Consider the following 25,901-nt stretch of genomic DNA (forward strand, 5'->3'; position numbering starts at 1 on the left):
GTGCAACCTGCAATCAAGTGCAACATTAAATTGATCATCCCTCTGATTATCTCAAACCCACTGAGGTTAACAGATTTCTGGTGGAAATCCTGCAGAGATGGTCCATTTTCTGGATCATAGGAGAAGGGACCAACGCAATGAAAACCACCAATGATGTCATTTTTTTCTTTTACATTTGCAAGTCATAATAAAATATTGGGGGTATTTTGGTTTTTTGTTGTCCTGACTAAAGAGAATGGGTTAAGAATTAATGGTTCCCACTCTGGGGTGAGAATGAATTGCTGCTCCAAATATCTCAGGGTGGTATTAGTGAGCGAGGAGAAAAGGCAGCAGGAGACTGACAGATGGACCGGTCTGTGTTTGATCTGGATGCTGTACCAGCTTGCTGTACTAAACTGAGAGCTGAGTGCGAAAGAAAAGCTTCCGATCATCACCTACGACGAGTGACCAAAAGACGGTGTCTGGACTCTCCCTTAGAGCTCAGTCATTCAGGAGGGCCTCAGAGCAGTTCCACAAGTCCTCCACATCAGAAGAATATAGTCATGGTGATCCAGGCACTAGGTAAGGTATTTTAGGCACGTCCTACCAGTAGGAGACCCTGAGGCAGTTCCAGGACTGCTGTAGAGACTATGTCTCTAAAGATTGGCTTGGGAATGGTGTCCCTCTGGGACATTGTGCATCTGCAGTCTTAAAAAAATCTCACCAGCACATGTTTTTGGCGCAGTATTCAAGTCTCCGATCTGATCCTTGGCGATGCTCTCCATCCAATCCACCACCAGCTGCAACACAGTGACCCGCAGTGATAAAAACTGTTGAAACCCTCACTGCTGGCTAATTAGATCACAAGACAGACAGAGCCTGTATCCATGGAGGACACTCTTCTGGTGTTTCACACTTTTACTTTCCACTTTGGGGCAACAGAATTCCTGACAATGAAGGTGCTTCTTCATTCTTCTTCATCCCTGCCCAAAAAACATGAGGCAATTTTATGATGATGATGATCAGCAATAAAACTAAACCCTGTGCAGTCTTACTGGGAAAAAGCAGCATGCTGTGTTATGCTGTGATGTGTGTGTGATGGACATCAGTAGGTGGGCATCAGTAGTTTGTAATAATGACAAACCTTTAACTGTGGCATCTCAGACCATCTATCCAGTTTTGTTTGTTTGTTTGTTTGTTTGTTTGTTTTTCTTCAAACATGTCCTAAGTGTTTCAGGATAAGAGGCAAGTCCATCACAGAGTAACACACAGAGACTTGTGAGTATTTACTCTCACTTCCACGTCACTACAGCTAATTTAAAATGGGCGGTTAACCTCACGTGCACGTGTGTGGACTGTGAGAGACCATACAGGCTCCACAGGAAGTTTGAACCCAGAGCCTTTTCTGCTAACCGCTGCAGCCTCCACATCTCAAACAGGCCAGATGCTGCATGTTAACACTTTATGATAAAACACTGCCACCTAGTGGTGAAGCTTGAGTTACAGCAGCAAAAATATTAAACACAGCTGTGACAAAACAGCTTCAAGTAAAATACAACATGACAAATCCCACACACACACACACCACAAACCCACATTGCCTAAGTGTGAATGTGGTTGTGTGTTTGGTGGTCGTCGGAGGGGCCGTAGGCACAAATTGGCAGCCACGCCTCTGTCAGACTGCCCCAGGGCAGGCGTGACTACATTAGTAGCTTACCACCACCAGGTATGATTGAGGTGTGAATGAATAGTGCATGAAATTCTAAAAGCATCTTTGGGTGTCTAGAAAAGCGCTATATAAGACTAATGCATTATTATAATTATTATTATTTATTAAATCAATCAAGAAAGGGCATTATTTTAGACTGATCTCCAACTCACCAGAGAATTCATAAGATCTGAGATTTTAAACATTCAAACCATCTAAGATGGACAGGAGCTTTTTCAGATTCTCTAGCTTGTCAGCAAATTTCTGGTGTCAACTTCTTGAGCTGCAACCAGAGGACACTTTGATCCACTCAGAGGCTTCGTGAACCCTCAGTCATCATCATTATTCTTCATGTTTTCAGCAGAAAATTGCTCACTTAGTCTCAGTTCATCAGAACAAAGTGGCTCCGCTGAAGATTTCTAAGGTGAACAAACAACAAACAAAACAACCCTAACTTGAAAATAATCCCCATCTAATCAGCTTGATAAAAAAAAAAGAAAAGTAAAAACCTCCACCTCAGCTCCCTGACAGCCACAGAAACACTGGAGAAAAAAGGTGACCACTAAAAAGAAAATGGCAGCACTCCCCAATGAGCTCGCGCTGTGTGATATAACAGAAAACAAAAAAGAACAAACCAATCAAGGTTAAAAACAGGTTAACCAGAAACACATAAACATAACAAAACAAAACAAACCAATTTATATAGGCTTTGCCTTCAGGTGCCAAAATTTTTGTTTACTTTAGTTTCAGTTTAGCGCTGGAAGCACACCTTTCTCCATTATTTACACCATATAAGTCGTGTTTCCTGCCATAAAATGTTGTTAGAAAGTGGATCTGCTTTTTTGGCATGCTGTCAGCTGATATAAAAAGTTAAGGTGACTACTATTTATTAAACCTTCACCTCATCTGACCTGTGCAATTATTAAAGTACCTATGTTACATAACTTATTTTTGTTTTTATGTTATTTTGTCAACATAGACTGTGATCACTTGCATGAAATGCCACAATTTACTGGAAAAGCTTTCAGTGGGAGGTGTGTACATGTGTGAAATGCCACAACATGCCTTTAACAATGTGGGTGTGTCAGATTGTAGGAGGCGCTTTCAAATAGTGTAATTTGGCTCTTACTTTTGCTATCTGCTATGCCAGTTATCTTTGAGCTGTCCGCCTTAACATGCAGCTGTGTTAGAAGCTGGCAGAGAGGCAGGGAACATGTCAGGCACTCAGGCTGAGTTTAAATACTCCTGCTGGGACTTTCTCTTCACCTGCTTGGGCCTGCCGCTGTTCCTGGTTGACATTGTGCTGGACATATTGGCAGCTGTGTCCTTCTACCAGGAACAGGCTTACGTGTGCCTCGGTATCCTGCTGCTGTTTCTCGTGGGCTCGTCGCTGCTCACTCAGGCTTACAGCTGGCTGTGGTACAGCTATGACGACTTTAACATGAGGACAAAGGTTGAGGAGTGGCCGAGCCTGAGGCAGCTCAAGCTGCTGCATTTTTTCCAGCTGGGAATCTACTTCAGGTAGTATATAAAGTAATAAAAGTGCCTGTAGTAATTATGCAGTAAACTCCAGCAAACATGAGTTTGACCAGTTAAACCGCAACACTACAGCTCGGTAGCGCGGTGGTTTTATTAGTTTCATTTCCTCTTGTTTTGAAGTATTTGTGTGTAGTTGAACTTTTGTGAACTTAAGAATTGCGGAAGCATGACTTGTGTTAATTTTCAGTTTCAGCTGATGAAATGATGAAGCTTTGTTTCTTTTCCCTTCTCTGTGAGTGGGGCATTTTCATCAACACCTGCTGCATCACAAGCATGCTTCCAGAGACGTTCAATTTGATTTAACTGTTAACATGTTTCATCTTCTTATGATTCTCAGGCATGCTGGAGTCCTGGAAAAGTCTATAGAAAGCTTCTACACAAAGCTCCCTGACCCTGAGGGTGTAGTCGTGTTCCTGAACCAAGATCTGAGCATGTTACGCGTCATAGAGACGTTTTCAGAGAGCGCCCCGCAGCTCACGCTCATGCTCACCATCTTTCTGCAGAAGGGCCAGCTGGATCCTGTGACAGGTGCAGTTTGTTACTCGAGTTTAAGTCATGGATATTTGGGGCAGGTATTCTAGTCACCATGTATGAGAGGTTTTTGATGAATGAAGTAAGTTGTGAGTATTATTGCATTCTCCTTTGGCATGGGTTTAAAGCTCCTGGCCTTAAACCCCACTTACTGTTTTAAGCAGCTGTCTATATTGTATGAAACATTAGTACTGATGATCTCGCACCTTGTGGAACTGCACAAACACACAAACAATTGAGGAGACTGAGGGACCAAAACAATTTAGACTATATAGCCTACAGCGATTTCCCAAGCAGAAAAAAAACAAATATGGAGACATCATCTTCTGTGCCGGCCTCATTGTAAGTAATGATCTAAAAATGGTCTCATTCTTCCCCTTCAGATAACAAATAAACATGCAAATGAGTGCATGTTTTCAAACAGTTAAAAATAAACCTGTGTGATCTTTAAATTACCCAGGGGAAAAACATGGTTATGAAATTTTTAATGCAGTTTTTTTTCCCCCCTCAGACACAGATAACAAATAAAACCAAAAACTGTCAGCGTGGTGAGATACTACCCAGAGATAAATGGGAAAATGGGATTTTCTGCATCCCATTGGTAAAATCTGAAGTTTTACCACAGCTGTTGGCTCCTTTGTAACTCCAGCTCCTAATAACCCGAGACATTAAAGGGAACAGGACTTGAAAAAACCCGTGACAAATCACTGCCTCCCACATGACCCTCTCAGTCAGCTGATTTCCTTTGTATTAGAATAATAATGCCTTAGACTTATATAGCACTTCACAATTTCATGTACTATTCTTTCACACCTCAATCATACTTGGTGGTGGTGGTAAGCTGCTAATGTAGCCACAGAGGCGTGGCTGCCAATCCTCACCTACGGCCCCTCCAACCACCAACCACATTTACACTTAGGCAATGTGGGTTAAGTGTCTTGCTCAGGGACACAATGACAGCATGCGCTCAGATGGGGACTCAAACCAGCGACCCTCTGGTTGCGAGGTGAGCACCTACCCACTGCACCACTGCCACCACTAGTATACAGTACCAGTCAAAAGTTTGGACACTGATACTGTTTGCAATAGTCATGGAAAATGTTAATCTGACATTTTTGATCCTTCATAACTTCTTTAGTGCAGGTGAACCTCACATGAAAAACTCAAAAACAGATGTAATCAGTTTTACAGCCACTTCAAGTCTCACAAACTAAACCTAAAGTCTCCTTTTTGTTCAGTCTGATGGGATATATCAGTCTTTCAATCACAACGCTGCACCAGCTCAATATCAGCGATTAGAGTGGCAGAAACAAGCATCGGTACCCTGGATTTTTTCTGATCATCGACAGGAGAAAACTTACTGGGGGAACATTTTTAAAGGGTCACAGCACCATGTGAGAGGCGTGCCTGGTCAAAACAAGTTGTAGCATATGAACGATCCAATTTTATGTACATGTTGATGCCTGGCTCATCTTCAAATGTGTTTTTCAGGCCTGAAAGTTTCATGTGTATATCTGTTGTATTTAAGAGCTTATGAGGCCTGAGAAATACTGGGAAGATGACCTTATGTCAGACTTCAGCACTTGTCAAAAAATATTCATAGCATGAAGGTAAAATTTCCCGAAATACACTAAAGTCATTGTATAAGAAAAGTCTGCTGATTCTGGAACTTTATCCAGGTTTGGTTTTATACGGCGTGACACACTTACAGCATTTCTCAGTCGTGTCTGAACTTTGCTCGTTCTAACGCTGCCTCTTGTTCTCCCTCAGTGTTGAAGGCCGTCGCCTCGGCCGCAGCTATCGCCTTCACTGTGACGACCTACCATCGCTCACTGCGCTCCTTCCTGCCCGACAAGGAAAAGCAGAAGATAACCTCATCGGTCGCCTATTTCATCTGGAACCTGCTGCTCATCTCGTCTCGCCTCACCGCCCTCGCTCTTTTTGCCTCCGTGCTGCCCTGCTTCATCTTCACCCACTTCATCTGCTCTTGGCTGATTTTATTCTTCTTTGCTTGGCGATCCAAGACAGACTTCATGGAAAGTCCAGGTGGAAAATGGCTTTACAGAACCACTGTAGGCCTCATTTGGTATTTTGACTGGTTCAACGTGGCTGAGGGGAATACGAGGAACAAGACCATGCTCTATCATGGGTATATACTGACTGATATTTCCATCCTCTGTGGTGTGTGGTGCTGGAAGATGAGCACAGATCCTCCTGAGTTTGTGATACAACCTTTGGATGCATTATTCACAGCTGTGTGTGTCGTTGCCGTTTACATCCTCGGTCTACTGTTTAAAGTTATTTATTATAAGTGCTTCCATCCAAACGTTGACAGAGACAAGCTGAAAGGAGCCGGCACAGAGGAGCAACCTGAAGATGGGGTGACATATCGCATGCTTGCAATGACACTAACCCCACCAGCACAATGCAATAAAAGAATGAGGAAGCTGGCCGCAAACTTCTACTCCTGACCTGCGCGTGACCTCCACAGCATATGGAAACTATGGGGCTGTTATTGTAGCAAAACATTTGTGTGCGCGTAACTCAATCCGCATTTGTGTATTGCTATCTGTGTGGGTGTGTGTGTGTGTGTGTGTGTGTGTGTATTCTGTAAACAGATTTGTAAATTGTAGATAAATCTGTATGAGTGCGTACATATTAATGGTTGAAAGGTCTTAAAGTTTTGCTCAAATCGCTGAAAATACACGCAAGTCATCAGTTACAAGTCACCCAGATTTCAACTGGCTCAATTTACACACTTGACTTTTGCTGCATTTCTACCGCCGCAGATCCGACTACGACAAGCTCAGCAGCCCAAGGGGTGTGTGCTGCTGAATGGCAGATTCACAAAGGCACATGGCTTCTGTACTCTCAAACCATATTTTAGACAATCTATGTCTCCATATCTACAACACATAAAGAGTGTGAAATATCCTTAGTGGTGGTTCCTCTTTTCTATACAAACATTGAGGAAAAATAAAAATCTCACTATAACTAAAAGGTGTAATGGCAGAAAATTTCTCTCCGACAGATTCTGCAAAGGCAAAACGTCTTTGAGAGGCTACGCTCTCGGCTGCTGCGTGTTTTGGAGCAGAGGCCACTGGATTTGGACTGCGTGGAATTTGTGTGTACTGAAGACCTGGTTTTCTGTAGTGCTATTTCAAGTAGTATCGACATTCCAGACTGCATTATGGAAACATTGTCTGAACTGTGTAGGTTGATCAGAGCTGAAAGGGAACACAGCCAGCTAAGTTCTGAATGCACGGGGCGTCTGAAGATTTATTGTAGCCCTGAGTACCTTCACCATCTTCTTAAAATACCTCTGTCTGTCACAGCGACTGTTGGGAGTGTCGACAGTCCCCAGAAGACTGTCTGAAAACAACACGTCAGTGACTGCACTGAACAGTAAACTGACAGATGAAGAGTTGGATGCCGTGGTGGCGGACGTAAAAGTGGGGGTGACACACTGTGGGTACAGACTGATGAAGGAAGTCCTTAAATCCAGGGGATACTTGACTCAGTGGGAACATGTAAGGGCTGCGATGCACAGAGTGGAAACCACAGGGATGCTAAGAAGATTCACCTCAATGGGGTGTATTGTGAGACTCACTTATGTGGTGCCAGCTCCAAGGTCTCTTGTACATATTGGCACTAACCACAAGCTGATCATGTAAGAATGATGTTCAGGATATTAATCATTCTTATTTATTGTCTTTTTTTGGTGGAATAGATGGGTTTTCTAGGAAGGTAGGTTTATGGGTTAGTATTCATTACTCTAATTGTACACATAACTGCACTGGCCCAGTTAAACAATGCAAAATCTATTTAAAGTCAAAGGAACCCTTCTTCCTATTTCTTTTGATGGATAATTCACATACTAAAAATGAAATTACCTGTGTGTGACCTCAGCTTTGTTTTTGCACAGGAAAAGCAGCTTGACCACATCCTCTCTACTGCAGAGAAGTGGCCAGATACCCATCTCCTTCCGCCCCTTTCTTCACTGTTTCACTTGTTTTGCTGACAGCTCAAGAATCAACGGCAAGCCTTGTAAAACTGAAAATAAGATTTGAAACACAACAAATAAACTTACTGCATGAAGGAGCATCTTATCACAGAGCTGTTTCATGTTCTTCGAAATAGGAAATGGAAGGTCCCACACCATGCAGATTTACAACATGATCTGGCGTGATTCGTGGGGCAGGTAGGTGGAGGGTGGAGAGGTGGTGGATGATGGCTCTGTGGTGAGGCTGAGCAGATTTGTGATTCCAGTAATGCAGCACAGCAGAAAGGAGCAAACTGACGTGCAGGAGGGATTAAGGTTACTCACAGGCAGATAAGAATTATGTACAAAAAACAAGCTAGCTGTGTTACCACCGTGGAGGCTGTACAATCTGGTGGTGAGTCATCACCTCAGCCACTCAATACACCAAGCCTCCACTGATTAACCAGCTACAGGTGTGCACCTTGGCAACAGCCACAGAGGCAGAGACACAACCACCTGCCCACCGACTTGTCCTTCCCAAACAATATTTATCTATAAAATAGATGATGCAAAAGCATACCAGCTGGATTGTTTCACATATATCTACGTCAAGACAGTCTTCAACTGTGACAGTGTCAGTGGAACCACAACACAGATCTGATGGCTGGCCTAAGACCAGGGAAAGCAGGACCACCATACAAGAAGAAATGCCCCATCATTCGCCCAGCCACCAGAAAAAACTCACTCTCCACCATCACAGCAGAGTTGGCAGGCACCAAGTGGTTAGGTTGACCTTCAAAAACCTTTGTGATCACACCATTTCCTGGTCAAAGAACATATTTAAGTCTCACAAGTATGACAACATTATTTGTCTTTACTTCAGGCAAATGTTCATAGTTATAATTTAAAAAACACACATAATATTAGTGTGGTGTAAGCACTAACCAAGATTAAGGTGGAATCCAGTTCTTAGCTTCAGCATCAGTGTTGACATAACATGACGGTGAACACCTAGACCTAAAGTAGTATCACCTTGTAAGAAAATGGCACAATCTAGAAAGATCTCTTCAGTATGGGATATGCAGAGAACACGAAAATTGTGCACTTGAAGACTGCTTAAGAAATCTGCAAAGAACCTCTGATTTTATGGCAGGCTGTTTTAACAAAATGACTTATAAACTTTCAGCCAAAATGCTGCAATGCCTTTGTAGAACTTACGGAGAAAAGCTGGGTAAACACTCTCGGTCCACATCAGTCAGACATCACCAGCCTTTCAACGGGAATCGCTGTGTCACCAAGCATAGCCAGTGATCTGCTGCAAGCTCACCAGACTGGAGAAGCAGCATATAAAAAAATTCAGAAGTGAAAGTTTGAAAAAAGGCTCACCAACAACCAAAAATAGAACCTGAAGACATTCTCAAGCATCACAAATAGTAGAGTAGACCTGAAATCTTCCCATGAGGAGGCGGATACCCGTGCGCTCTTACATGCAAATCACGCCAGCCAGAATGGCTTCCAAACCACAGTTATTGTGAGTGAGGATACAGATGTCATGATGCTTTGTCTGGGACACTGTGAGAAGATAAACTGCCCCCTGTATCTGAAATGTGGCACTCAGAATCGGACGAGATACATTGACATCAGCAACCTCGCACAGTTCCTTGGAGATGATTTATGTGATGCTCTTGTTGGCGTACATGCCTTCACGGGTTGTGATAGTTTAAGTGCATTCGCAGGACGAGGAAAACTCTGTGCATTCAAACTTGTCAAAGAAAACAGGACATTCCAAGAGTCCTTCGAAACCTTGGGAACATCGTGGAATGCATCAGAGGAACTATACAGCAATATGGAGTCATTTGTCTGTAGGATGAATGAGGTTTACAACACCGCCAGTTCCAGGCCTTTTTGGAAGAAATCGAGGCATCGTACGGTGATGTGCTGTACTTTACTGAGGTGCACAGGCTCAGTAAGGGAAGTGTGCTGAAGAGATTTTTTGAATTAAGAGCTGAAGTGAAGAGATTCATGGAAGATGGAAGACTGGATGTTTCTGAGTTGTATGATCCAATACGGATAATAGATTTGGCGTTCCTTGTGGACATAACGCAGAAGCTAAACATCCTGAACCTGAAACTGCAGGGTCCTGGACAGCTCACCACTCATGTCAAGAACATTAGTTTTTATTATCTTCCATTTATTCCATCACAAATCACAAATCAAAAAGCACACTTCATACATCCTTAGCTCAACACTAAGATTCTCCGTCCCATTCTTAACCTTATTTAATGCAACTAAAACTGGACTGAAAGCATTATTGAGCATGACAAGTCTGTTATGGCTCATCTTTGCTCTGGAGGGTGGCAGTGTAGTTCCTTCTCAATGCTCTCACAACATCTTTTAAGGCACACAATGGCTCATCTACAGCTACAGTGAAAAGGAGGAAGTCAACAATGGATTTTACTAACAGCCCCATACTTTCACTGGCGGCTGGTGCTAATTACTCCAGTGGCACTAATTAAGCTACACCAGCGACTGCAAATCACGTTCCAGCCAACATAATCACTGCATAATTTGATAAAGTCTGTCAATCATGGGCTTTTTCTGCTCTATGGCTCCACACTGGTTTGCGTTTCTCTATGAAGGCGCGGATCCCCTCCTGCCCGTCTCTCAGAGCCAGGTTATCAACCATCACTTTTGAGGCGGTGGCATACGCTGCATCACGACCTTGAGCCATTTGTCTTTGGAAGAAAACCAGAAAGGAAGAACACAGCACATTAATGCATTCATTAACAAATTTCAAATGGTTGGATCTGAGGAATCCTGATTATGCTGGTAAATGTTTGGTACTTCATATCCTCTAGATTTAGCTTGTTGCCTAAATTTACAGCACAGTCCAGTTTTCAGGAGATTCCCATATAAATTCTCACCTTTGGAAAGTGGCCTTGCCGAGGGCTACGACAGGTCGGCTAGTTTGACAGACCCGCTGGGCGATAGCTAATGTCTCCTCTTCCAAACGCTCCTCCGGCACCACTTTGCTGACCAGACCATGCAGCAAAGCATCATGGGCTGAGATGGGGGTTCCTGTGAACAGCATCTCCATTGCAACCTGGTTAAAAGATGAAATTACATCTAAATTCTAGATTAGTTATTCTGGCTTTTGGGCAACATTAATTTTTAACACAGTAACATTACCAGAGCACAAAGTGACATCATTAGCTCCCTTGTTTTGTCCAAACGTCAGTCGCCGTCTGAGATGCTACACGTAGATCACATTTGGTACTCAGAAATATCTGCCTTCACAAACAGTTTACAGTCATGAGCTCTCTGATTGGCCCTTGTTAAGAGTTACTGACCAATAGCTGTCCTTCTGCAGTAATGTACGGCGCGGTAAAGACCCTCAGCTGTAGCTGCTCAGTGCACCTGTAGTCACTGGTTCATTTGTTATTGCTAATGGATCGAGAGGTGTATTTGTTGAATATATTGTCTCTTTAAATTATTAACAGTTTATATGTTTATGTTAAGTGAAATAACACAGTAGAGTGTTGTAGTTGCAAAGTTAAAAATTTGTATTACATTAGATCAGCGATGAGTGATTAATTTTCCCAAGAGGTCACATGAGAAACTGAGACTAGACGGCTGCGCCGAAAAGCTGAACTCAGGAATAAAAATCCATCAGTGACACTGACCTGAAGTGACCTGCAAACAGTGAATCAAAAGTGATTCAGTCTGATGACCTGAACCGTTTCAGTTACAGCACGGTTCATTTTTAACACTGACTTACAAACTCCTGGTGTATAATACAGTGCAAAAATGCCAACTTCAGTTGTGGGATCATTTTAATCATTTTATCTTCCATCTGCTCTGAAAGTCTGACATTTTTCCCTGTCAGATAGAAACTGCCACCTGTTGGAACACCTGCCAGTTTGTCCCATTTCAGCCTCAGCCTATTAAAGCACGCAGTTCCCTGTGTGAACAAAGCCCTCCCTGTCATAGTCCCTTTCAGTGAGTGCATTGCTGCCATCTCAAACTCTTTTGTTATCTTGGACTCACAGCTCTGGTCCAGAGCCGACGAGAAAAAGTCAGAACTTCCCACTTTGGTTTTCAGCTGAAGCTCCAGATTTCCCGCAGTGGCCTCGATCTGTCTTGTTACGGTTCACCTGGAGCAGGGCATATTTAATACTAATGTGGCAGAGTCCACCAAACACTCTTTGATAAGCTCCCCATCAGAGAATGGCTCACTGATTTTGTGATTTTTGTGGAATATCACATGCTGTGCCCTCCCTGGATGTGGAAAGCTTGGCATAAAGTTCTTGTTGATACAGTCTGTGGACCATACAGTACGCAGGTCTGCATTACATTAAGGTTTATTTGTATTTAGAAGAGAGCTACAGTCTTTTATGGTCCTTTGGTGCCCTCTAGTGACTGATACGAAACACAGCAGTCAACTGGAAAACCACTGCTGTATCTTTAGTGTGTCTTTATTTGTGAACCACACTGAACCAGAATGTTAATAAACATTTAAAGGGGACCTCAAACCTTTTTGCCAACAATTAAAAATGTTGCCAGCTAATTGTTAAAAAAAATACACAAAATATGTATAATCAGACTTTTTAAAAAGACATTTTAGTGACATAAGACTTACTCATATTAACTTGAGGGAATGAACAATCAAAACAGACTTTCAGTGTTCTGTTATGGAGAATGAGTTTTTTAAGTCCTGACAAGAAGAAAATATAAAGTTTTCATCAAACTGGAAAAACAAAATGACTAATGCAGAGCTCTCACCTTCCTCGGCACCGCTCTGCCGATGGCCACCGCCGGCGTCGAGCAGAACAGGCCCACGTTGACACCCGGAGTAGCGAAGGTGGACTTCTCCGTCACGACAGCGATGTCACAACTGGCAACAAGCTGGCAACCTGCTGCTGTGGCAACACCGTTCACCATGGCGATTACTGGAACAGGTATGTCTTGTATCAGAGTCATCACCTGCAGCACAAGGCACAGAGGACAGACAGCGAACGTGGTTCATAAATATGCTTTACTTTCAGCAGTGCACACTGATAATATTTAAAAACACAAAGTGAATTTGGGCTTTTAGTCACATAAAGCATGTGATAGCTTTATGTGTATTTGGTTTTGCTGTTCTTTTAACCTGCCATAATTCTTAACATTTTAATTAAGAAAATTACAACTATATTATGAATAAGAGGATGGGCTCCTGACGTCCTGCATGAAAGAGGAAACTGACCTCTGAACAGGTGTTAAACACCTTTGCGTGATATTCTTGACCCTGAGCAGGCGTCAGCTCCTTCAGGTCGTGCCCAGAGGAAAACACCGAACCTTTGGCTGAAACACACATAACAAGGTTAGACCAGCATCCATCTCTCTCTTCGTGACACACACACATACTCAGGGTAAAAATCTACCTGATATGATGATAACTCTGAGATCCTCGCTGTCAATGTCAGCTAAGATGTTCTCTCTGAGGGACTCGAGCATGGACAGAGACAGAGCATTCCTCTTCTTAGGATTGTTCAGTATTATTCTCCTGGAAGATGAGAGAAAAAAGATTTATGCATTTCCTTATAAATAAAAGTGATTGTGTAAGTTGTTATTATGACAATGTGGTGGACAAGGGCAGGAAAAAAATAGAATAAAACCTCTGAAGATCACAGGCAGTGTAACGTTCACGGTGCTGCTCATGAAGGCAAGCTTTCAACTTAACAGATTTGGGGATTTGATGACGTCATTAACAGTTTTCCTGTTACTTCTGTGCATTTGGAGCTAAATCAATAATACGCGGTTCACCCATGCACTGGGGCACCCTGTGGACCTCTGTAACATGCTGCTGGGGTTAATAAACTCCTCACTTCCTCCATAACTCCTCTGTTTCTGTGTGTGAGATCGGACACATTTACGAGCTGCACCTTATTCCGCTGGTTTGGTGTCTGACGGTCAGCGGCTCCGCTTCACTCTGGGAGTAAAAACGAGCGCCGGACAGCAGAGCTGCCCTCCTGCTGAGCTGAAGCACACCGACGGCTCTGCACAGAAAGCTGCGAGCCATGTTTATCCTGTTTATGCCCGCTGCTGCGCCACCTTCGCGGTCACTTCCGGGTTTGATGACGTAGCGGTGAAACGTAAGATTAAATAAGAAGACGTAACTAAAAGTGTCAATAAAATAAAATAAATAAATAAAGTACCACTCATAAAAATGACCTTTATTTATAATATGAGATGCGCATAAATCATATGGTCATAAAAATGTTATTATATTCATAGATAGTGTAAAATATGATTATATTATAGTACAGTATTAAAACGTGTAAAATATTATACTGTTATGGTAATTGGTTGTGTGGACAAAAACTTCGTAAGTTGTTAATATTTCACAAATACACATAATATTGTTTTAATAGTAATTTTGAATTAAGCGGATTTTTTTTGATGCACATGCAGATCTCTTTTTTGGCAAACTTTCTGAAATTACTCTCCACATGTTCCTAACTTTATCTCCAAACTGCTCAACCTGAGCTGTCCCTCTGATGGACTCATTTCTAATCTTGTCCATTCTGGTCACTCTCAGCATCTTCTATTCTATTCTATTCTAACCTTCCCTTTCACTCTTCCAAGTCTTTTTTTAACCTAAAGTCATATATTAATTGTACGTGACTCATTTTTCACCATTTACAAACACAGTGGTTAGCACTGTTGCCTCACAGCATGAAGGTCCTGGGTCTGAATCCATCATCCAGCCAGGGCCTTTCTGCATGGAGTCTGCATGTTCTTCCTGTGTATCCGGGTACTCCGGCTTCCTCCCATAGTCCAAATACATGCAGATTCTAAACTGCCCACAGGTGTGATTGAGAGAGAGAATGATTGTCTGTTTCTCTGTGTTAGACCTATGACAGACTGGCCTATGGCAGATGGGAAAGGCTCCAGCTCCACCCAGAGAATATAGTTCTTTAGAGGGTTCTAACTCCTGTTAGGTCACCATCAACCTCTTGGATCTTAAATGTTTAAGTAACTGAGTTTGCTACATTGAAATAATGCACGTTGATGATATTATTATAAATAGATCATAGTCGCAGATAAGTGTCAGCTGTTAAATACTCTATTCTCTAGCCTTACCTCAGGATGTTGTTGGAAGTATAGGAGATATATTGGACTTCATAAACATATATTAACTATCACTCACACATCCGACCCTGTGTCTGATGGTGACAGTATTTTGTATTCACCATTCCTTTAACTCGAATGAGATTTAGTTTCTCTTTCAGGGGTTTTAAGGAATCCTGAAGTTTTTTCTTGTGGGCCGCTTCATTAGTAGGCTGGAGTCTGTGGTTGCTGTATATTTCTGAACCTCTGCAGACGCAGCACATTAGCTGCTGGTCATCCAGTTTTGCTTCCCTTGACTTGTTTCTCCAATTAGTCTCAGCTGTGCTCCCACCGGTTTCCCTTTTCCCTCGTTACTGTGTGTTTGTACTGTATGCATTGTTGTGACCACCCTGCCTTCTTTGTATTTTGAAAGGGTCCAGCATATATATATATATATATATATATATATATATATATATATATATATGAATCGTGAAGGATGCAAATGCATGTTCATGTTGTGCATTTGCATACATATGCATTTATTCTCAAACAATAAAGACAAGCATATGTGGAAAATACACAATAGAATACCATATGGTGATTTATTCTGGCTCTCATTAACAGCGATTGTGAACTTAATTAGAAAATATTAAGCTGTACATCTACCCTTAAAAAAAAAATAAGTAAAACTAAGTGAAACAAGTGTAGATAAAAATTAAAAAAAAAAACATCAGTAATACTGAAAGGACAGAAGGCTAAAGATGGTTGATTTACCCTCATCTGAAACTATTTAGATATATAGACTGATATACAAAATGTCCAACACAACCTCCTGATGCTCAAGGTGACATCTTCAAAATGCTTTTTCTCTCTGCAGCTTCTAAAAATAAGTGCAACACATCAGCTGGTGACCGGAGCACACATCGCGCACATCACACAGATGGAGTGTAGTTATAATGGGGATTTGCCAGGCTGTTATTATTATTGCTGCTTTTCTGAGTATCTGAGGTGCAGCAGCACTGGGGTAAAGTGTTTAATGTAGATTAACAAAGAAAACAATGGGTGTAATTCTTGAACTGCAGCACAATGGAAAAAAATAAGAAGAAAGATGTACACAATACACAAGTGCCTTATATCTGTATTCTCTCTAATGGCCAGCAGGGGGCGAATCCTTTGGTTTCAAATACTTCTTTTCCACTAGTACCTACTGGGCTTGACTCAACCCGACTCTACACTATGTCGATTATTTTCCTTTACATTTGAGGACTGCCTCAGCAAGGCTACCCGAAACACTCACAATGTAATTTGTATGCGACGCAAACACAAACAGTTGCTCCACTGAGCTCCATCTGGATTCAGTCGTCAGCCGCCAAGCACAAAATTTGTCTGTGTTGATTAGCGTGTGGCCATTTCCCTCATTGATGCGTTTCAAAAACAGCGTGTTTGATTCTTGAAGGGATCTCATGTTGCTCTAGTGACGTCAGTCCTTGGCCAATCAGTGGCATGCAGTCTGTATAATTTAAAGCTCGACTTAGCTTTCTTGGAACCACGGCTGAATAGGTACTAAAAAAGTACCCGGTACCAGGTACTACCACCTAATGGAAAACCCTAAAAACCGAGTTGAGTTGAGCCGAGTAGGTACATGCAGGAAAAAGGCAGGAGAGAAGTCCGGCTGAACTGAGGTCTACAAGAAATGTAGTGTGACCTTTTTATTGATTTATGACCTTGATTAAATTAAATACTTCAAATCATACATCTTGGAACGTGACGGTCATTCTGTAAGCTAAGGCCCCGTTATGTTTCGTTAACTGCTTTAAGGCAGAGGCTGAACTGCAGGAAATCAGGAATATAATCTGAAAAAGAACTATTTTACACCCTGAACATAAACACGGGTAACATTAACAGTGAATGTGTCGAGACATGAGTCTAGATATGGCGGGGAAAAGAAGAAGAATGAGTCCTATCAGAGAAAAAGATGTGCTGACACCCACAATCTTCCTCCCCACCAGGAGGAGCAGGGTAGCCAGCAGAAGGCAGGCCTCATGTCAGGTGACGGCATTCAGGTTCTGGCCTCCCTCGGTCGGGGTGAAGAACTGGACTTTAGGCACGGCGAGCCCTGAGTTGTTCCTGCGGAGGCTCCCGCTGCTTCCCGTGGCTTTGCGCATGGAGTTGTTGCGTCGCATGGAGTTGCGCTTCCTCAACGAGTTCTGGTGCGACAGCTCGCTCTTCTGGAGGGTTTGGATTAAGATGGAGGGCTTCTCGTCCAGCTCTCTGGCACTGCAGCACGGCGTCGCAACCTGCCAGAAGAATAAAAGAACATTTTGTGCAATAAATACTGAGGACAGTCAGTCCAGCCAAACCACAAAGTTCATAGTTCACTCATAGTTCGTTTCTTTTCCTTTTGATCACCATTATTGTAGAGATGAATAAAGGAAGAGGAGGATATTCAATGATTAGGATGAGGATCCAGCAGAACTATTGCAGAAAATATTGCTTTACAGTATAAAGGTTGGTTGTGACTGATGATCATGATTTTGTTCCCATAATATGGATAAAAGTCCATCTGGATCATCTTGTTATATCTCTTACCTTGACCGTGTTGCCAAATTTGGAGTAGTCGACTGAGTACACGCCCTCCTCCTCTGTTACTATGGGAACAAAACGGTGACCCCACTGAATCTCCTCGGAGATGTAGGAGGTCCGGGCCTGCGTGGTGATCCCCGTCGTCTCCACGACTCCCTCCAGGATGACGATCACCTCCAGGTCGCTGCACTGCAGCTCCATGGCTGACAGGTCGTAGAGCGGGCTGAGGGGCAGAAGACACCGTTTGATTTGAGTACTTTTCTCCAGTGATTGACTTTTAAAAAGAACTGGAGGTTAAATAATGAAACTCTGAGCAGAGAAATAACCAGTTTAAATTGTTCTTTAAAGCAAAAACAGTCAGTGTTGCTCAAGCTGACCTGAAAAGAGAAATTAAAAAAGCCAAGGCAGACTACAGGAGGAGAATAGAGTCCCACCTGTCCAGCAACAACACACGGGAGGTGTGGCAGGGCATTCAGAGCATCACAAACTACAGAGGCTGTGATGTGACAGCAGGAGACCTGAGTGTGTCACTAGCAGAGAAACTTAACTCTTTGCTTGCTTTGAGACCCCACAGGACTACCCAGTCCGGCCCACAATAACAACCTCATCATCAAATTTGCTGATGACACCACAGTGGTTGGACTCATCTCAGGGGGAGATGAGGCAGCCTACAGAGAGGAGGTCCTGAAGCTGACAGCCTGGTGTTCAGAGAACAACCTGCACTGAACACCATGAAAACCAAAGAAATCATCATTGATTTCAGGAAGCACAGGACGGACCCAGCCCCCCCTCTACATCAACAGCGAGCGTGTGGAGAGGGTCCACACCTTCAGGTTGGTGTCCTCATCTCTGCTGATCTTTCTTGGTCAGATAACATCACAGCTGTCATCAAGAAGGCTCAGCAGCAACTTCACTTCCTGAGGGTCCTCAGGAAGAACAACTTGGACTCAAACCTGCTGCTGACCTTCTACCGCTCATCCATTGAGAGCCTGCTGACGTACTGTATCACAGTATGGTACGGCAGCTGCATTGAGGCAGACAGGGGGAGGCTTCAGAGGGTAGTCAAGACAGCACAAAGAATCATTGGCTGCCCTCTCCCCTCCCTGATGGACATCTACACCTCCCGCTGCCTCAGCTTTCTATTGCATGGCACTGAACAGGAGTGGCCCTCCAATCTCACTGTACATTTCATACAATGACAAATAAAGGCATTCTATTCTATTCTATTCAAATGCCAATCTCCTCTCTTCTTTGCCCTTTTCTGTTAAGGATAAATCAAATAAGGGATCTTCTGGGTGATGACATGTTTTTTCTGTGGACTGCGGGGGAAACAGTTGGTTTGGTCAGGAGTCATAAAGCCACAGCCTTCTGTGTCATGTCTCTGAACCTGTCTTTGTCGATGACGTGGCAGATGATGAGCGGGGCGAGGAGAAACAGGCTGTTGCTGGACACAGCACTTTCCGTCTGGACATCGATCTGATGGATGGGGATCACCTCCCCCTCTGGTGTGGTTGTCTTCCTCACCACCTGCAAACAGACGAGGTACAGTCCTAATTAATAGATTTAGTCCATTCAGTTTTATTTGTGCACCCAAGTTTTTTTTTTTTGTTTTTTTTTTTGGAGAAATAATTGCTTTGGAGGATTCAGAGGTAATTAAAAATCAGCCTCATCAGGAAACATAATTGCTTTTAGCAAACTGTGTAAAATGTAAATAAATACAGAATGCAGTGATTTGCAGATCTCGTAAACTCATATTTTATTCACAATAGAACATAGAAATGTGACATTTTACTATGTCTTTAAAAAGTTGGGACAGGGGAAACAAAAGGCTGGAAAAGTGGTGCTAAAAACAAACAGGAATTTCCTCACTGTAAATATCTAATCATCTATTTATCAGAGAATCTGGAGAAATCTCTGTGCACAAGTGACAGAAGGCCAAAAATCAGTAGTGGATCACTGTGATCTTCGTGCCCTCAGGCAGCACTGCATTAAAAACAGGCCTGACTCTGTCATGGAAATCACTGCATGGACTCTTCCGGAAATCACTGTCTGTGAACACAGCTCATCGTGCCATCTACAGATGCAGGTTAAAGCTCTATCATGCAAAGAAGAAGCCACATGTGAACATAATCCAGAAATGGCGCCAAATGGAGTGAGACAGAGTGGAACACTGTTCTGTAATTAGCACATCTGGAAAGACACCATCAATGCTGGAAGGTACATGCAGGTTATACATGCTCCCATCCAGATGATGCATTTTCAGGGAAGGCCATTCATATTTCAGCCAGACAAAGTCAAACGACATCCTGCAGCTGTTATAACAGCATGGCTCATAGTAGAAGAGTCCAAATGCTGAACTGGCCTGCCTGCAGTCCAGACCTAGAATCCACTATCAGACAAGAATGGGACAACATTCCTCTCCCAAAAGTCCAGCAGCTGCTCTCCTCAGTTCCCAGATATTTATGCACTGTTGTTAAAAGAAGAGGAGATTGTACACAGTGATAAACATCTGCGTACATCTGCCAACATCTTTTCTGACACCAAAGATTTGATGCAACAGAATTAAAACAAAGGAATCTGATTTGATTTCTCTTGTATAAATGCATCTTACCCCGTAGGTTTACTTCACAGGATTGAGTCATATAAAAGTTTAAAGCTGTGACTATTAAAACCGACATTCATATCTACTTAAATGTTTAAAATCTTATAACAATTAATAGCTTCAGTTAACTGAATAAAAAAATAGTATTTATTGTAAATAAATGATCTCTTGCAGCCCACCTGCAATATGTTCCAGGCCCACCAGGGGGCAGCAGGGAGCGATGAAGGACGTGTGTGTCAGCTTTATCAACTAAAAGTGAACTCTCTGTAAAAGGCCGGTGTTGGTGCTCAGACCACACAATCGCACATCTCTATGACATCACAGTGTTTACTATTTAATAATGTAAGTTATAGAATCTTTAAATTGTGCTGCAGAGCTCCATTTTTCTCTTGTTTCTATTATTTAGTTCTTGTTTAGTGATTTGTATTTATTTTTACTTTGTGTGTTTCTTTTGATGCTCTCATTGTTATTCTTTATTTGTACGCACATTTCTTGTGTATATTTACACGTATTTCCTCAAAGGAAAAATAAAAAAATTAAAAATGTCTGAAAAGTTAAAGTGTGGTCAATTTGCATTTTCTAAAGAATTGTACTTGACATGCTGCAAAAGCAATGAGCTGCAAAATGTGTTCATTTTACACACAAAAACACAAAAACATGAGACGTTTTGCACTGAGAAGCAACAAAAAAATATCCAGAAGCAAAAATCCAGAAGTAAAACAGCAGAGTTCGACTTTGCCGGCGATTCTTCGCAGGTTAAAAAGAGAGAAGGAGGTAACGGGGAATGACCTGTAACCTGACGGTCGCTCCGATGATCATGCTCTTCCTGAGATCCCCGATGCGGATCATGAAGCACAGCCGGTTGTTCCTGACGGCGATCACGGCGTGGCGGCTGAAGATGAGCGTCTCTGCCCGACGGTTCGACTGAGCCGTCTTCATGAAGATACAACCTGAGGAGGAAAAACGCAGCAGGATGAATCGATCTCGAGATACTTTAAAACACACCAAGGACACTTAACTTAAAGATGCCCAAACTTTTGGCTTCTGAAACAAAAGATATTTAAATATACACCCGCTGGCCACTTTATTAGGTATAGTTTTCTGGCACACTTTGGGTCCCTTAGCATAATTTACCTCCACAGCTTGCCTGTTGTTGCTGATCACATTCATCCCTTTATATCTATAATGTGCCCATCATCTGACGCCTGCTTCCAGCAGGATAACTCCACACAGCTCAAATCATGTCAAACTGGTTTCTTGAACATGACAGTGAGTTCCCTGTGCTCAGCTGGACTCTGCAGTCAACAGATCTGTTCGTTTGGGATGTGGTGGAACAGAAGATTCACATCATGGATGCAGCCGACAAATCTGCAGCAACTGTGATGCTGTCATGTCAACATGGACCAAATCTCTGAGGAATGTTTGTTGTTGAATCTGTGCCATGAAGGCAGTCCCACAGGTAACAGGGGTCCAACTAGCAAAGCTGAGCATAATTGACCATGTTTGATATTTCTGTCTTTCTTTAACCCTTTAAGGAGCTGCTGACGTCTCTGGCCTGATGCACTGTGTGTTTCTGCCTGTTCAAAACCACCTCGTGACACTTCAGCGGGTATGTCCATCTTTTATAAACAGTGTTTGGACTTAACGGGCAGCACGGTGGCGCAGTGGTTAGCGCTGCTGCCTCACAGTTAGAATACCATCTGGGAGGCCTGGGTTTGATTCCACCTTGGCCCAGGCCCCTCCCTCTCTCTCTGTGGAGTTTGCATGTTCTCTCTGTGTTTCTCCAGGTACTCCAGTTTCCTCCCACAGTCTAAAGACACGCACCTACTGGGGTTAGTTTAATTGGAAACTCTAAATTGCCCATAGGTGTGGATGTTGTCTGTTTCTCTGTGTTGGCCCTGCAACAGGCTCACAACCTGTACAGGGTGTACCCTGCCTCTTGCCCTATGTCAGCTGGGATAGGCTCCTGCGACCCTGAGCAGGATAAGCGGAAATGAATGGATGGAAGTTTGGAATTGGCATTATGTTAGCATGACAGCTTGAAATAATACACATTCATATGGTGTCAGAATAACTGAACACCGAGAAATTTGACAAATCTCCCGTCTGCTGTGTCAGCACTATTTCCACATTCACATGAATGCACTGAGGTTCTCAGCTCGGGAGGTTTAATCGAGGAACCATCTGATGTATCGGACCCTTGCCTCACTCTAACATTTAGAAAATGTGTGCTACCACTGCAGAGGCAGCTGCTCTCCTCAGCTGACTGCCTGTTCCTTCACTGGTTAACTGAGCTGAACAAGAGAACTGGAGCCATCAAGCTCAGTCACATCAGGAGAAACTGCAGGAGCACTTTAAATAGACCGTCCATCCTCTCCTGAATGCATCCTGTCAAGTTTGAAGTGCAGCATGCCTTACCCAGCATCACAGCGTTGATGATGAGTCCCACTATGTTCTGCAGGATGAGCACCGTGATGGCGGTGGGACACTGCTCCGTTATCATACGTCCCCCAAAGCCGATGGTCACCTGGACCTCGATGGAGAACAGGAAGGCTGAAGTGAACGACCTGAGGAAAGGAAGACCCAGAGCAAAACTTACATAATCTGTCAACATAATGTAGATTTTATATTATATATTAGGTGTCACTATATTTGTGAAACCTAAACTGAATATGTTTTGTTTTTCACAAACAATTGAAAATTATTATTTTAGTTCAGCTCATTTCACTCCTTTTCATTGAGGAGTATATCGACAGCGCCCCCTGCTGCTGGACTGTTCAGCGTAAGGGACGTGGTCGCCTCTACCAAAGGGCCAAAATGCTTGTAAGATACTTTATTTGAAAGGTAACATATTAATGTTTTTAAGCAGCCCTGAATATTGGTGTTTTTTTGTTTTTTTTTCAGAAACATTTGCTCCCCTATGCAACTTACTTGTAAATGTACAAGACTAATAACCATTCATAAAGCAAATAAAGAAAATTAGGGCAAAAATACAAACATCTGAGTTGTCCTTCATATTTCCAAAAACCTTTTTGATGTAATATTCAGAAGTGGCTATTTTTAGGAACTAGTATCGGTGCATTAACGTTACAAACACGTGCAGCAGTAAAAGTCCTGACAAAATAAAAGTGCAGAAGCTTCATGACCTAAAAGTAGTTTTAGGACTAAAAAAAAAATTTTTTTTTGCATTTAAATACTGTTAATATTCAGCAGTATTTTAATGGAAGGTGGGATCTTGCCCCTTCTTCTGAGGGATTCTGGGATTGTTAATGGGAGGGCAAAGAAGCAAAAGCTTCTTTTTTTTCTCCTTCGCTGGATTCAAAGGGGAGAAGGTGGGTGCGCTAAAAGGGAGGTGCCAAAAAACTCATCCCCACCTGCAATCTTTCTGCTTCAGCTATTTTATTTCCCCTGAAACAAACGCAGCAGCTGTGTTCCTCTAATTCCCCCTTCTTCCTCTTTCCAGTTTGAAAATGTAGAATGTGCGAGAAGAAGAGGAGGGAAGGTGGAAGCTGGGAAGTTTGGCTCGAGTGCGGACGGATACAGAAAAAAAAATAGTGAGCGCAACTCTTCACACAAGTTCCACTAAACATACTTTAACAACTTAATTTTCACGATAACATTTTATCAAGCAGTGTGTGTTTTTCTTACTTGACATTGGTGACGCAGTCAGCCCCGTTTTCCCGCAACGGGTCCAGATCTCCGTGCGCAAAAGCCACCAGCCACCAGCTCATGGCGAACAGCAGATAGCTGCTGACAAATGTCGTGGTGAAGATGACCAGCGTGAAGCGCCATTTAAGGTCCACCAGCGTGGTGAAGACATCCTGCAGGAATCTTCCCTGCTCACGGATGTTCTTGTGCGCCAAGTTGCATGAGCCGTTTTTGGCAATAAAGCGAGCTTTGTTCACGCGGTCCCTGAACACCGGCTTTCGGGGCATCCGGGAGACAAGCCCCGGCAGACCGAACTCCTCCGGGATGATGCTTTTTCTCGCCAACATCTTCTTCTCCGTCTGCCGCGCCTGATGGCAAAGAAAGCAGTCTTCAGTGCGTCTTTACGCACGGACGCAACATGTCCACCGAAAGGAGAACGCTCAAAGATGCACGAGTCGTGTTACCTCCGTCGCCTTTCGGTGATGTTTCGGAGTGAAGGCAGCGCGCCGCCTCTGCTCTGCGCCTCTGAGGGCTGGGACGATCCCCACTCTCCTGTTGACGTACTTCCAGAGTCAGGACCTGCTCAGATCAGGACGCTGCTGCCCTTCAGGCACTCATCGAAGGCAGTGGAAAAGGACAAAACTACCGACACAGCTTGCTTTGGAAGTCTTGAAAATACGTTTTTATCTCAGAACTTTTTTGTATTTCTCACAGTTTTCAAACTATTGAAACAGATTAAGTCGCTCAAATTCAGTCATTTACTTGAGAATGTTCATAAAGACGTAATTTCATACATATAAACATGGAAATAAACGGGAAGAAAAATGAACAAGACAATTGTCACATTTGGGCCATTATTTGGCATTTTACAGAAGGGAGGGGCCTATTTTTTTTCTATTTTTTTTTTTTTTTTAGCTCCCACTCACTTTGGAAGCGGGAATCATATCCCTACCTTCATTTAATAGGCCTCTTGGCATACAACACTCAGTTAAGGACACGCAGAAACCTTTTGTAGCAGCTGGGAACAAAGTGAGCACTTCCCCTTCTAATCTACAGCTGGACTGACGTTAAATAATCAAACCAGCCCAGTTGTCGTTAAATGTGCATAAAACCTCATCTTTACTCCCGTTGGCCTTCCTATCTCGTCAAGCTATAGAGATGCTTTCCAGGCAGGCTAAATGTTCCACTGGGACGATTTCATGCAGTTATGGGATGTTTTAGGTGTAGATGTGGGGTAAAATGAGGGTAAGATTTCGATTGTGTTGCTATAGTTCGTCCTGGGTGTCAGAATGTCTCACTTGCATTTTCAGGACAAACAAAAATAAACATCAAAGTTCATAAAGGCAAGAATTCAAAGAGACTGTTTTCATTTCTGCTTCAATGTGTGAGTAAAACACATCTTTAAAAGGAAAAACATGCGCACAATTAGGAAGCGTTATTCGAGTGTAAAAACATCAAAAGAAAACACATAAAAATTCCTAAAACCTACAAGTGGAAGAGAATGGATGGCTGGATGGATGGTGTGCACGACGCGTTGTCATGTTAATTATTCATTTTCTGGGATTTAGATTTATTTTACACAGCCAGCAGGGGGCGCCATTTAGCAATTTATAATATACATTATGAAGGGTCTTGTGACTCCTTTGGCCTCCCACTGGAGAAGCAGAAAAGGTCAAGAGTTTACAGTCATGCAGCTAAAAGCTGGTTCCAGGTTCACCGACACAAATAAACAGCCTCATGTCACTCAAAACCATTTATTATTATTCAAAGTGTTTAAAAAAGAAGAACAATGACTCAGGCACACATAGCAATAATAATTTGACATACATGTTTAAAACCCTTGGATATACAGGCTTCTACATACAGAATGTACATACAATTAGAAAAATGATCATGTCAAATCTGTGAAAATGATGTCAGTATTTAAGATGCTCTCTGTTAACAGTCGACCTCATGGACGCAAATAAAACGCTGCATAGCTCTGATAACGAGTCACGTGCAGTTCCCTCATATTTCCACCTATTCGCTGTTTTTGGGCTGCAAAAGGATGAATTTAGTTTGGTGCAGCTTCAGTACAGAAGCTGCATGGAAACACAGCAAGCAAAAGAACAGGAAGGGCACTCGATCGGTAACGGAGGAGGAGCTGGAGGAACTGCAGAGACAGAATATAAAGATATAAAATCATGAAGACATTCAGTGTTCAAGTTAAAGCTTTCAGAGGAAAGAAAACTGCT

The 25,901-nt window shown here is 42.8% G+C and overlaps 3 protein-coding genes across 3 annotated transcripts; 1 reads left to right on the forward strand and 2 right to left on the reverse strand.

Moving 5' to 3' along the window:
* Window positions 1-2,847: 2,847 nt before the first annotated feature.
* Window positions 2,848-6,632, forward strand: LOC115773601 (XK-related protein 8-like). Its single transcript, XM_030720423.1, has 3 exons — window positions 2,848-3,208; window positions 3,564-3,754; window positions 5,528-6,632. Exons 1-3 carry the CDS (start codon window positions 2,901-2,903, stop codon window positions 6,226-6,228), a joined length of 1,200 nt encoding a protein of 399 aa, XP_030576283.1. The 5' UTR covers window positions 2,848-2,900; the 3' UTR covers window positions 6,229-6,632.
* Window positions 6,633-9,915: 3,283 nt separating this feature from the next.
* Window positions 9,916-13,849, reverse strand: echdc3 (enoyl CoA hydratase domain containing 3). Its single transcript, XM_030720341.1, has 6 exons — window positions 13,664-13,849; window positions 13,163-13,284; window positions 12,985-13,082; window positions 12,522-12,722; window positions 10,664-10,842; window positions 9,916-10,474 (listed from the first exon to the last, which is right to left on the reverse strand). The coding sequence occupies exons 1-6, from the start codon at window positions 13,798-13,800 to the stop codon at window positions 10,321-10,323; spliced, it is 891 nt and encodes a 296-aa protein (XP_030576201.1). The 5' UTR covers window positions 13,801-13,849; the 3' UTR covers window positions 9,916-10,320.
* Window positions 13,850-15,417: 1,568 nt separating this feature from the next.
* Window positions 15,418-24,194, reverse strand: kcnj8 (potassium inwardly rectifying channel subfamily J member 8). The gene is made up of 7 exons (XM_030720028.1): window positions 24,132-24,194; window positions 23,668-24,035; window positions 22,438-22,586; window positions 20,809-20,969; window positions 18,805-18,944; window positions 17,424-17,640; window positions 15,418-17,131 (listed from the first exon to the last, which is right to left on the reverse strand). The coding sequence occupies exons 2-7, from the start codon at window positions 24,012-24,014 to the stop codon at window positions 16,880-16,882; spliced, it is 1,266 nt and encodes a 421-aa protein (XP_030575888.1). The 5' UTR covers window positions 24,015-24,035; window positions 24,132-24,194; the 3' UTR covers window positions 15,418-16,879.
* Window positions 24,195-25,901: the final 1,707 nt, after the last annotated feature.

Source organism: Archocentrus centrarchus, chromosome 23, assembly GCF_007364275.1.
Source record: "Archocentrus centrarchus isolate MPI-CPG fArcCen1 chromosome 23, fArcCen1, whole genome shotgun sequence".
In the NCBI taxonomy this organism is placed as follows: Eukaryota; Metazoa; Chordata; class Actinopteri; order Cichliformes; family Cichlidae; genus Archocentrus; species Archocentrus centrarchus.

What these genes read in the sequence shown, in the direction of transcription:
- echdc3 (XM_030720341.1), bottom strand. Translation starts at nt 13,800, where the DNA reads ATGGCTCGCAGCTTTCTGTGCAGAGCCGTCGGTGTGCTTCAGCTCAGC. An exon ending in CAGAGTTATCATCATATCAG is followed by an intron (nt 13,083 to 13,162) that starts GTAGATTTTTAC and finishes TGTGTGTTTCAG; the next exon opens with CCAAAGGTTCGGTGTTTTCC. An exon ending in GCAGAGCGGTGCCGAGGAAG is followed by an intron (nt 10,843 to 12,521) that starts GTGAGAGCTCTG and finishes TCTTTTAACCAG; the next exon opens with GTTGCAATGGAGATGCTGTT.
- LOC115773601 (XM_030720423.1), top strand. Translation starts at nt 2,901, where the DNA reads ATGTCAGGCACTCAGGCTGAGTTTAAATACTCCTGCTGGGACTTTCTC. An exon ending in CAGCTGGGAATCTACTTCAG is followed by an intron (nt 3,209 to 3,563) that starts GTAGTATATAAA and finishes TATGATTCTCAG; the next exon opens with GCATGCTGGAGTCCTGGAAA. An exon ending in CCAGCTGGATCCTGTGACAG is followed by an intron (nt 3,755 to 5,527) that starts GTGCAGTTTGTT and finishes GTTCTCCCTCAG; the next exon opens with TGTTGAAGGCCGTCGCCTCG.
- kcnj8 (XM_030720028.1), bottom strand. Translation starts at nt 24,014, where the DNA reads ATGTTGGCGAGAAAAAGCATCATCCCGGAGGAGTTCGGTCTGCCGGGG. An exon ending in GACTGCGTCACCAATGTCAA is followed by an intron (nt 22,587 to 23,667) that starts GTAAGAAAAACA and finishes TCCTTTCCTCAG; the next exon opens with GTCGTTCACTTCAGCCTTCC. An exon ending in GAGCGACCGTCAGGTTACAG is followed by an intron (nt 18,945 to 20,808) that starts GTCATTCCCCGT and finishes GTCTGTTTGCAG; the next exon opens with GTGGTGAGGAAGACAACCAC.